Genomic DNA, 12,378 nt, shown 5'->3' with positions numbered 1-12,378 from the left:
AGAAACATTCCAATGATGGAAAAACATTTAATAGCAGTGTGTATATTGTATTATACTTAAAAGAGATTTGAACTTCTGTTTTCACTCAGATTTATAAAATAAGAGAATATAATGAAAATACTCAAAAGAATTGTACAGACACATTGCTGTAAAGACAATATTGTTGAAACAAGTGCCAGCTGGCAGGCCACTTGGGAGCTCTTGAAATGTTTCTTTACTAACATTTTAGGAGTGTTGAGTATTCAAAAGCCAACTGTACCAAAGTCAAGGCAGTATGTCATTTAGTGGGTTTTGGGGAAGGGGAAAGTTAAAATTTTCTTGATTGCTGGTTCTCTTTAAGGAGAAGCTTGATGGAATGGAATCAACTCTTCTCCAAGCAGTTTTAAAATGATCCAGTAGCTCCTTTGTACTTTTGACCAAAGGAATTTTACCTGCTAATTACATCTCAACCTTCTCTGGTCTTCCCCATGATTATTGCAAAGCATGTGAAATGAAAAGAGAATATGACAATCTTAAAAATACATGATTTTTCCATAGGTAATAGTTTCTGTTTTTGTTTTTTTACTCATTTGGGTTTAGAGTAAGAATATTAGATTCAGGGAGAGTTACTTTCTTATTTTTAGAAAATCAGATTTACAAGTTTGAACATTCATTTTTTTTTTTTTTTAAAGAAAGTTATAGTGTGGAAGATTCTTGTATTATTTGCTGGTGCTGCCATCACAAAATAATGAGGCAATGGGTACTTAGGCAACAGGAAATAATTTTCTCACAGTTCTAGAGGCTAGAATTCTAAGATTAAGATGTCAGCAGGTTTGGTTTCATTTGAGGACTCTTTCTTTGGCTCCTAGATAGCTTCCCTTGACTTCTTCCTGTGTCTTCACATGATATTATTCCCTCTGTGTGTGCCTATGTCTTAAGTTCATCTTCTTATAAGAACACTATTCATATTGGGTCAAGTCCCACCCCAACGACTTCATTTAAACATAATGACCTTTTTATAGACCCTGTCTCCAAATATCGTCACATTCTGAATACTAGGGGCTAGAACTTAACATACAAATTTGGGAGGACACAATGCAGTCCATAGCAATTATGTATCAGGGAGGTCACTTTCAAAGTAGAAAGATGATAAGATAGGAAGTTATTCAAGAATTTCAAGTGAAAAATGAAGAGAACCTAAATCTAAGGCATTGATAGTAGAACTATAAATGAGATTGGAGATTAGCATGATAAATTGTTCTTCACCCCTCTACTTTCAATCTGTAGGTGTCTTTGGGTCTAGAAAGAGTCACTTGTAAGCAGCATATCCATGGGTCTTATTATTTTTATCCATTTGGTTACCATGTGTCTTTTGATTGGCATATTTAGTTCATTGACATTCAATGTATTTATTGATAGATATGAATTTAGTGCTAATGTATAATCTGTAAAGTCACTGTTTCTGTAGAGTGTCTCCATTCCTTTCTATGTTACTTTTGGTCTGTCTTTCCTGCTCAGAGGGTCTCTTTTAATATTTCTTGCAGAGCTGGTTTAGTGTTCATGAACTCCTTCAGTTTTTGCTTGTTTTGAAAACTCTTTATCTCTCCTTCTAGTCTGAAAGACAGGGTTGCTGGCTAAAGTATTCTTGGTTGTGTATTTTTCCCATTTAATATGTTGAATATATCATGCCACTTTCTTCTGGGCTGTCAAACTTCTGTGGACAGATATGCTGCTAACCTTATATATCTGCCCTTTTTGATTAAGGACTTTTTGTTCCAAGCTGCTTTCAAATTTCTCTTTACTTTTGTTATTTTGCAAGTTTCACTCTGATCTGTCTTGGTGTTGAACTGTTTTCGTTGAATTTGAGAGGAGTTCTCGCTGCCTTTTAGATTTGAATCCTTGTTTCCTTCCCCATATTAGGGAAGTTCTCCACTATAATTTGTTCAAATAAACCTGCTGCCCTGTTTTCTCATTCCTCTTCTAGGACACCTATGATATGGATATTGTTGTGCTTTATGGAATCACTGAGTTCCCTGAGTCTTATTTGTGACCTAATTGTTTTCTCCCCTCTTCTTTTCAGTTTCATTGTTTTCCATAATTTTATCTTCTATATCACCTATTTATTCCTCTGCTTCTTCCTTATTGTGATTACATCCAGTTGGTTTTGCATCTCAGTTACAGCATTTTTTATTTCGGCCTAACTAGTTTTTAGGTCTTTTATCTCTGCAGAATCAGGGTTTCTCTGGTATCTTCAGTGCTTTTTTCAAGCCCAGCTAGTAGTCATGACTGTTGTTCTAAATTCTTGTTCAGACATACTGCTTATATCTGTTTTGAACAAATCCCTGGCTGTGATTTCTTCTTGATCTTTCTTTTGGGGAAAATTTCTGTTTTGTCATTTTGTCCAGGTTTCTTTTGCATGTTATAAAATCTTGTTCTGTTTTCTGCTTCTGAGAGTAATGCTATATTAAGAAGCGGGTCATACACTGTCCATGGCCTGGTGCTTCAGGAAGTGTTTCTGGTGTATGCTGTGTGCACTCCACTGTGGTGTTTTGGCTACTCTTTCCCACAGGTCAGTCCTCTGCAGAGGACTGAAAGCAAGGAGGCTTGCTTTCAGTGGGGAGAATTTGGACCTTTAACTAAGCGTGCTTTGATTTCTTTGTTAAAATAAGCCTGGAAAAGAAAAAAGAGAAAGCCTGATCCAAGACAAAAGGAAAACAAAAATGCCAGCAGACAGACAAAAAAACTATAAGTCTGATTCCAAAGAAAAACAAAGAAAAAATAAAGTCTGATCCAAAAAATGAGGAAAGGAAACAAAAAACAAACAAAAAACTGTAAGCTTGATTCTAATGAAAAAAGAAAATGCTTGGTCCTCTTTCCACCAGAACTGAAGCCAACGCTTTGAGCATGGTATGATCAGTAGCCTTGGTACCGCAGGGGGCCTGTGTTGGTCCTCGGCCGGAGAGGCCCACTACACTGGTGGCTCACAAGTCAGACCTTCCCTACTAAAGATGCCCTTGCCAGCCCTGGGGGGTGGTGTTTGGTTTAAGTGGCTCCAGCCTCTTCTGGGGGTGTTGTGTTGCTTGCTTGCTCACTAAAGTCTGATCGAGCTTGTGGGTGGGGGTAGGGGGTAGAGATTCAAGATTGAGAGACATTAAACAGGAAGATTTTTTTTTTTTTGATTGTGCAGTTTTTCTTTCTTTCTTTTTTTAAACTTATTAACATATAATGTATTATTTGCTTCAGAGGTACAGGTCTGTGAATCATCAGTCTTACACAATTCACAGCACTCACCATAGTGCATACCTTCCCCAGTGTCCATAACCCAGCCACTCTATCACTCCCCCCCACCCCCCAGCAATCCTCAGTTTGTTTCCTGAGATTATGAGTCTCTTACAGTTTGTCTCCCTCTCTGAGTTCATCTTGTATCATTTTTCCTCCCTTCACCTATGATCCTCTGTCTTGTTTCTCAAATTCCTCACATCAGTGAGATCATATGGTAATTGTCTTTCTCTGATAAACTTATTTCGCTTAGCATAATAGCATCTAGTTCCATTCATGTTGTTGCAAATGGCAAGATTTTTTTTTTGATGGCTGAATAATATTTGTGTGTTGTGTGTGTGTGTGTGTGTGTGTGTGTGTGTATCACATCTTCTTTTTTCATTCATCTGTCGATGAACATCTAGGCTCTTTCCATAGTTTGGCTATTGTGAACATTGCTGCTATAAACATTTGGGTGCATGTGCCCCTTTGGATCACTACATTTGTATCTTTAGGGTAAATACCCAGTAGTGCAATAGCTGGATAATAGGGTAGCTCTATTTTCAACTTCTGGAGACACCTCCATGCTGTTTTCCAGAGTGGCTGCACCAGCTTGCCTCCCACCAACAGTGTAGGAGGATTCCCCTTTCTCTGCGTCCTTGCCAACACCTTAAACAGGAAGATTTTGATACAAGACTTTGTTACTAAAGGTGGAGGATTCTAGCATGACTCTCAGATTTTTCTAATCCAGGAGGAGAAACAGGCTTAAGGGAACAGATGTGAGGTGTGCGATGTCCCTGTTGAGTACCCACCACTTGGACAGCCAAATGACCTGGGTGGGGTCAGTTATCCCACTTTCTTCCTGATCCTACAGTGGCTCCTCACAGTATTGGCAACATCAGATAAAACAACCTGCAGTTTCTTGCCTCTGAACCTCCATTTGAATGTGTCTTAAGACACTTCTCTTTTATTTTTAGTTAATTCTAAATTCCTGTTCTTAAGTTCCTTTAAGGCAAGGACTCCTGTTTCATTCATTTTTGCTAGTACATAATAGTTTGTGCTTAGCACATTTAGTTGAGGAAATGATTGTCAGGAGGATTGTTAGGAGTAAATTACTTATTTTCTGCACATTTTAATTACCTGTTTCATTTTCTTGATGCTTAACACCTGTTTTATTTTCTTGCAGAATGAGAAGACTTTGGGACATTCCATGAGTCATTCAAGTAACATTTCTAAGGTAGAGTGCCAATGAAATATGTTATTTTTGTAGTTTGGGGTTTGGTTTCTTCTATCTTGCAGGTGTTTGTACTTTTTACTTTTCATTATGCGAAGTTATCAACACATTTCTTTAATCTTCTTTAGGACCATACAGTGAGGTATATGGCTGTTATTCTAGCGAGGCAGTTCCAAATGTGTGTTGAAGTTAGTGACTAATAGGAGAAAACCCTGTATTTCTTCCAGTGGAAGTCATTTACTCTCAGGTTAAAAAAGATGTCAGGGAGTCACCAGAGAATCTGTCCCCTCAGGAGTGCATTTGACTGACAGTAACAAAAAGCCAACTCGGGTGCCCTCAGTAATTATGGGTTTATGTGGTCCTGATGACGAAGTGTGTTTGGAGTCAAGGCTGATGCAGTTGCTCCCAGGTGTTGTCAGGGACCCGGGCATTTTCTGTCCTCTCTCTGCCACTTTCCTTAGCACACTGTCATCCTCCTGCTTTAATACCTCATTATTTCAAGACGGGAGTTGGAACTCCAGGTATCATGGCCGTGGCCTTGGTTGGACTAAGAAGAATGATGAAGGATGGAGGGGTTTGTCAGCTGAGAGCAACCCTTTTCAGCAGGAAGGCCAGAAGCTTTCCCAGACGCCCCACCCAGCTGCCTGACTTCTGCTTACATTTCACCCGCCAGAACTGGATCACAGAGCTGCCTGCCGCTGAAGTGGCTAGGAAACGTGGCCATCCGAAAGCACCTGACACACCTGTGGTGTAGTCACTTGACTAGCCTGTCAGGAGCATATTAGCTGCTACGGGTGACCCAGGAGCCAGCAGGCAAACTTGTTTGTAGGCACTGCTCAGTTCCCAGCCCAGACACGGGCTCCGGCCAGTGTCATCCATGCAGTGTGTCTGTGTAGGTTCCTTGCAGAGATGGGCCTTCTCCTCATGTTTGTGTCAGTCAGCCAGACACCGACACAGATCCTGACAGGAAGGTCTGAACAGTGTGATGAAACCTGACCTGCTGTCTCGGACCTCCTGAGTACTCAGAAATAAATATCCATGTTATATGCCATTTTAATTTAAAAACTATACAGATACTTTGATTGTGGCACCCTATTTTATTTTTTAACTGAGAAGTAGAATCTAGCAAATCCTTTGAGATGATCAGTCTGTTCTTAGACATATTTCAGATCTCACCATATCATCCATCCGCTTAGTTTTGTGTAAAAAGAAAAGTCGAAGGGGGTGGGATTATGGACATTGGGGAGGGTATGTGCTTTGGTGAGTGCTGTGAAGTGTGTAAACCTGGTGATTCACAGACCTGTACCCCTGGGGATAAAAATATATGTCTATAAAAAATAAAAAATTAAAAGTAAAAAAAAAAAAAAGAAAGAAAAAGAAAAGTCGATTGTGCTCAGTTTGATACCAAAGGTCTTTTAGAGTGCTCCTTGGTACATTCCTGACTTGACCTCTCCTCCTCCCCCTACCCCCAGAACAATGTTTCAAGGCATAGGCCTTGGCCATCTCAAATAAATACCTTTCAACAAATAATCCCTCTTCTTCCAACCTCCATTTCTTTTCTTTTGCTGTTTGTTCACCTGGGACCTTGGGAGTTAATGGAACTATGCAGTGGTAGGTCTTTGATGTCTGCGTTAAATGCCCAGTTTTGTCCTACCCCCTTTGAAGGAGCTGTCCAACATTTGAGAATCGAGAAGAGTGAGAAGATGTAGATCCAGATGGCCTGTCTGGTTACGTTGCATTAAACATTTTAAAAGTATATATTAGCACTCATTGCCTTGCCCCAATGGCTAGGGCAGTTTTGAAAGATGGCAACATCCTGTGCCTCAAATATATGTCTATTTATGGTTTTAGTAAGATTTTATTTGGAGGGAAGTTTCCTCCTGCAGTTAAAAAACCAAACCAAAACAAAACATTGTAAACCACTGGCTTACATGGTCTGTAGGAACATCTTATGAGCTTGGTGCAGACTGGGTTGTGATATTCTGAGTTGCTCTGTGATAGTTTTCACCCAAACTCTGTGAGTTTGATGGACAGGAATTTACTAGCCATGAGACTGTGAGGAAAGATACTTCCTTGAATTTTAATTTCCTGATGAGTAAAATCAGGAAATAATATAACTTTCAGTGTTGCTGTGAGTCTTGGGGATAATGTTTGCAAGGAACCTAGGGCAGCTCCCTCATTGCAGTGAATCAGTGAACTTACTGTAGTCAACCTTTGTTGAACCCTGGTGATCTTAGGTGGATTGGGGCATGCTGGTCCTTGATGATAGCTGTTACTATTTTATTACTGATCAAAGGCAGGACTACGTACTTTAAAATAAATACCAACTGGGGTGGAAATTAAATCTAATAAAAACTCTGGCCTTTTCTTTCTTCCTTCTTGCATACATTTTTATTATGTGTTCTTTGTGCCAGGCACTAAGCTGGGTATAGGCATAAAATGATGAGGGAAACAAACATGGGCACTGACGTAGCACTTTCCTATGGGCAGGATTGGGGTTTTCTTAAAAAGCAATTTTAGATCCACACTTTGTTTTAGAAACGGGGTAACAGCTTTCTGCCACAGAGTAGGGCCAAGAAGCTGTGGGCCCCTTCCATTTTCAAAGCAGGAGTTCCTGCACACTGAACTGGCGTCAGAGGGAAATCTCAGGAGTGGTGTGTTGTGCACACATTATTTCCCAGTGAACTATCAGCATGAAATTTCGTTGCAAAATGTACCCCTCTGAAATAAGAAAGTTGTATAATGTGGAGTCGTTAGACACGACGAACCAGTTACATGGGGCTGGGAGGTGGGCAGGACTGCTGTGAAAGAGAACTTTGTTTTTGAGAATGCAGTTCTTTCTTGCAATATTTATAAAATGAGCCTGTTGTCTGAGGCCACTTTAGGCCACATAAAACTCTATTTTCAATATAGCAGACATACTTAGGGCGATGCCTCATACTCTTGATACAGAAGATAGAAAAAAAGGTTAAAACACAGACATGGCTTATGCAACCTGAAATCTCCATTGTCTCTCGCTGACTCAGCCTCTGGCCAAGTTCAGTGCTGGCTGGTGTCCGTGTTAGTCAGTCATCTGCTGTGTGCATGATGCTGCCGTGGTGTACCTCTTACTGGTAACTGAAGGTACCTGAAGTTAGAGGTTGAGCACAGGTGAAAATAAACCTTCCATCTCTCTCCTAGTGTTCCAGCTAGATCTTGTTACAGAGTAATGGGGTGTCTCATTCAGTGTTTGTTGGAGGCTCCCCATGTTTTGCTAAAGCCTCAGAAACCATGCACCCCTTTCAAAGAAGAAAACAGGCAGATTAGATGGGCTGTGTGAGAGGCTGCTAGATGGCTCCTCTGGCTTTAAAATGGGCATCCAGGTGTGATCCTCTTAGAGAACTAATTAATTTAAGGAAGAATATTGGGACTTTCAAGCAGTTTTGACTGCAAAGTCTACACCGAGTACTTTGTTTTGTATTAATGGTAATGATGTTAAGTGGGTATCACTTATTGAGGCTCTGTTACAAGTGCAAGTTTTCATGAAATTGGTCACTTCCTCCTAGTGGCCCATCCTAATCACTTAAGTGGTCCCCTAGGTATCTTTTCCAATTTTATTTTCAAGAGAACACCTATCATTCCCTGAGTTTTTATTGATTTTTTTTCTTTTGCCCCTTTGCCCAACAAGTAAGTTCCATGACGCTAAGATTGTGTTTTGTTTACCCATAAATCTTCAGAGCCAAGGATAGACAGTAGCTTGGGAGCAGCTCAGTACATGTTTGTTGGATGAATGTGTGCATAGTGCTGTGATAGACCCTTGACATCTAGCCCCCTGCTCTGTCCATTGTCACCGCTACATCCCAGGCCCAAGTTCACTGGACTACCGCAGTAGCTTTCTAAGAATCTGCCTACATTCTTGCAACCTTCCAAATCAGCCTCCACCCCAGCAACCAGGTAAACAGAATCCCACTGGTTCTCATATAAGCCTTCAGTGGGTTCTTACTGCATTTAGAATAAGATTCAAACTCTCTACCTTCATGTGCCAGATCTGAGGTGATCCGGTCCCAGCCCCATGCACACTCATCCATTTGAATCACTTACTGTAGTTTGTAATGATACTGTAGCAATATGCGGCTAAGCCTTTATTTATTTATTTATTTATTTATTTTAAAAGATTTATTTATTTATTTATTTATTTATTTGACAGAGATCACAAGTAGGCAGAGAGGCAGGTGGCGGGCAGGGCGGGTAGAAAGCAGGCTCACCACTGAGAGCCTGATGTGGGGCTTGATCCCAGGATCAAGGGATCATGAGCCGAGCTGAAGGTAGAGGCTTTAACCCACTGAGCCACTCAGGTGCCCCTGTTAATTATTTTTTTGAAGAAGCAGCAGAATTGCCCCCTGGGAAAAGATCTGTTCTGTTGACTCAGTGCCTATAGAAGTTGAGGTGTGATGAGTCCCACTGGAGGCATGCTTGTGGAAGGGGGGCACTTGAATGCAGCTCTCCATGCAGCCTGGCCTTGACCTTTGCATTGCCGACGGGACCTTGATTATGTGGTTCAGCAGTGTTCCCCAGGCAGGAGCCGTCTACACCCCACCCTCACCCCACGCACTACCTGTGCTGCTGTGTTTGCTTCATTGTTTTCTTTTAACTGTCTTACTCTAATTAAACTTGTTTGCTGTGAGAATTTTTATCCCTCTGTGGTATCTGAAATCACATTTTTGATTTGCTAGTTTTCTGATGTGAAATTAAAACAAAGATATTAAAAAATGTGTTCTTCAGTATGTCACTTAAACACATGCCCTGTCACCCACCACTGCTCCTGATTCTGCCCTTTGTGAACTGACAGACAAGGAGATTTGGGAGGCTGTGTGGTAGAGAGAGGGGAGGGCTCAATGGGGTCTCTCTGCTGCAGGAGTGTGGTGTGTGGCTTCAGTGGCCATCACTCCCAGGGTCATTTGGAGCTTGAGCTGGTGGAGGGAGTGCAGTGAGGTACTGAGCAGAGCCTCAGGGTGGCCTCAGATGACCGCTTGTGGCAGGCCTGCCACATCAGATTGAGGTGGTATGCTTCCCTGTCCAGGGGAACATACCACAGTTGCCTCTCACCTAAAGCCTCTCTCATCACCCCGGTGTGAAGTATCATCATCTGTAACATAGACAAGACGAGGGGGCCCAGTGCAGCATGTATTGAGGATTATGTGAGGTCAGATTTGGTCTCACAACTTAACTCTATGCCAACCATTGTACTCCGAACTCTGAACCAGCCAGAGGAGATGAGTAAGCAGACCTCCAGAAAATGCGGAAAGCTGGAGAGAATTATTATGAAGGTAAAAGACAGGGGCTGAGGTAGGGAAAGAAAGGAATGGAGTTTAGAAGGGCTGCTTGGGAAAGGTGTGGCTGAGGAGGGGCTCCTAAAGCAGGACATAAAACCATAAAACGTGAAAAGGAGCCAGCCAGGGTGGGATTAAACTGTAGAAAACTGGTTGTGGTGACAACTTTGAGAAATCCAAAACAATAGGTAGAAATGAAAGGCAGCTGTATAGCGGGAGTGAAGACTGTCCTAACTGCCCAGTTGCACGGTGCCTGCTGACCGTGTTGGCTGGGGGCATTCCAGTGAGGACAACCGTACTTCGGCTTAAAATTCTTCAGAGGAAGGTTGGAATTCCCTGGAAATGCTTGAACTTACTCAGTCCCACTGGAGTTCTTTCAGGCACCAGGATTTTGCTTAGGCTTGGCTCATTGTAGGGGCCGGACTAGAGACTTTCCTCCAACCTCTCGTAGCACATAGACATGGCATTAGTTTATCATGAGGGAAGCATTCTCATTTGACCCTGAGAATTGGACTTGGTCCAGGTGACACCATTTTTTTCGAGCAAATTCATGGTTGGTAGCACATAAAAGGAGATGGTAGTGGTGAGGTGAGCTAGACATACATCATGAAAACTGGAGCATGGGTCCTATCCTTTCTGCACTCAGGCAGTTAGTCCTTCTAGGCTCTAACATTTGCTAAAGGCTGGTACCTAGTAGAATATTTTAGAGCTCCTGCATAATTTTATTCAGATACCATGAGCCTTATGTGTCTCTGGTTAATCAGATATTCCTGGGGACAAGTCCAACCAGACCTGTTGAAAGAGCACCTAAAATTACCGCTGTTCTATTGTTTGGCAAGCAGATCTGAGTGAAAGCATTGGCTTTCCCAGATGTCTTGAATATTTTTTTGTTATCGCTGCTGTTAGATAGGAATGAGTTATAGTAGAATGTCATGTGTAGATGTAAATGCAGCCTTAGGAGGGAGGTCATGGGCTGTGGTATTTTTGTCAAGACCAGTGTCTGCTTCTCTGTTTCTAAAGACAGAGCTGATGAGTGACAGACTTAGGTTGCTCAGACTTACAGATTAAGTATAGGCCAAACTATACCTTTCTTAATTTGTATTGAAGAAAACATCAGTCCTAAGGATGAGATACGTACTTTGCTGTGGCAGGAACAGGGAAGTGACGTGGAGGAGCTGAGTGGCCTCACCAGCACGATGTGGTCTCACTTGGGATGCTGACGGAGGGCCACGGGCACTGTTTTGCTGTGTGGCTCACCTTTTGTAGAGATTGACCATATTTTCATGTATTTTTTTTTTCCTTCTGACTGCTTGCAGTTTCATTTTTGGCTAAAGCTTTAGACGAGCGGTTTTCAACACTTGGTTCTGCATCTTCTCAGGGAGAAGGGGCAAGGTTAAAACCAGTGTCATAACTGCATATTATTTAATTGCCTTTTTCGCTCTTAGTCTCTCATGAGTGTACAGAGGAGCTGCCCGGGGCTGTGTAGCCTGTGAGACGGCATCTTCTCTCTGGCACTAGTGGGGCATGTGCTGGTGGCCTAGAGTTTTAAAGTTCTCTTTTCTTTTTAGAAAGAGAGAGGAGAGGGAGGGGCAGAAAGAGAGGAAAGAGTGACTCTGAATCAGGCTCCATGCCCAGGAAGGAGCCACACTTGGGGCTCAGGCTCACGACCCGGAGGTCATGACTTGAGCTGAAATCAAGAGTTGGACACTTACTGACGTAGCACCCAGGAGCCCCTTTTGTTTTAATGTTTTCTGATAGAGTAAAGATTGATTGATGTAACCCTCATAAACACAAGCTTTTTGGGAGACTCAATGATTTTTGATAGCATAAAGGGGTCCCTCATGAGACCCACATGTTTGAGAACCTGTTTTACACCTATGAACAGGCAGTCACTTCAGAGTGTACTTGTTTAATTCATTCAGAAGTGTTCTTGAACACCTACTGTGTGCCAGGCACTATGCTAGGCTAAACCATGACTTCTGAGTCAGCATATTATTCCAGAAAGATCTTTTGGTAAACCTTCACAAGTGCTGTGAAAGAAAAGAATGGGGTTACAAGGACAGTGAAAAGCCCCTTTTGAAGAGAAATCTAAGGAGCGGCTGGTCCTACTGGATGGGGCATGGAGCATCCCTAGGAAGAGCGAGGGGGTGTGCAGTGCTGGGTGACCCAACACCATGATTTTGGATCTTTTTATGGTTACACTTGTATTTTCTGGGAATGTGAAGCTATCTTTGCTCAGAAATCATTGCCTTCAATGTAATTTATTGAAAACCAGCTATCATTGTAATGTTCCCAGCAATAGCTGAAAGCCTACTTTGGAAGATGAGCCATGAGAAAGTCCCTTCAGTTGTTGCTTTGCCTCTAACAGTGCTGTGATATGTGGCCCTCGTTGTGCTGGGGATGTATTATTATTCCTGTGATTGTGTCTCTAAAAGGCCACCATAGAACAGAGTTCAATGTTAGCACTACTTGCTAGGCAATAAGGAGAGCCATTTATAATGGAACTCATTTGAGGATTCAGTAGTTTTATTGTACACTCTCCTCCATGAATCCTATATTGTATATATTCTATATTTACTTTCTTAATGGTCAGTTTTA

General features: G+C 41.9%; 1 protein-coding gene across 7 annotated transcripts in view; it reads left to right on the top strand.

Moving 5' to 3' along the window:
• The window catches only part of MARCHF8 (membrane associated ring-CH-type finger 8), a 135,537-nt gene that overhangs the window by 107,643 nt on the left and 15,516 nt on the right, over nucleotides 1-12,378 (top strand). For all 7 annotated transcript variants that reach the window (XM_059169601.1, XM_059169605.1, XM_059169597.1 and 4 more), the window contains one exon: nucleotides 4,424-4,474. In XM_059169601.1, coding sequence (XP_059025584.1) covers nucleotides 4,424-4,474 — 51 coding nt within the window. The remainder of the gene's footprint in view (nucleotides 1-4,423; nucleotides 4,475-12,378) is intronic.

Source organism: Mustela lutreola, chromosome 4 (assembly GCF_030435805.1).
Source record: "Mustela lutreola isolate mMusLut2 chromosome 4, mMusLut2.pri, whole genome shotgun sequence".
NCBI lineage: Eukaryota > Metazoa > Chordata > Mammalia > Carnivora > Mustelidae > Mustela > Mustela lutreola.
The sequence above is the reverse complement of the archived record's forward strand: the minus strand, read 5'-3'. Positions and strand labels throughout refer to the sequence as shown.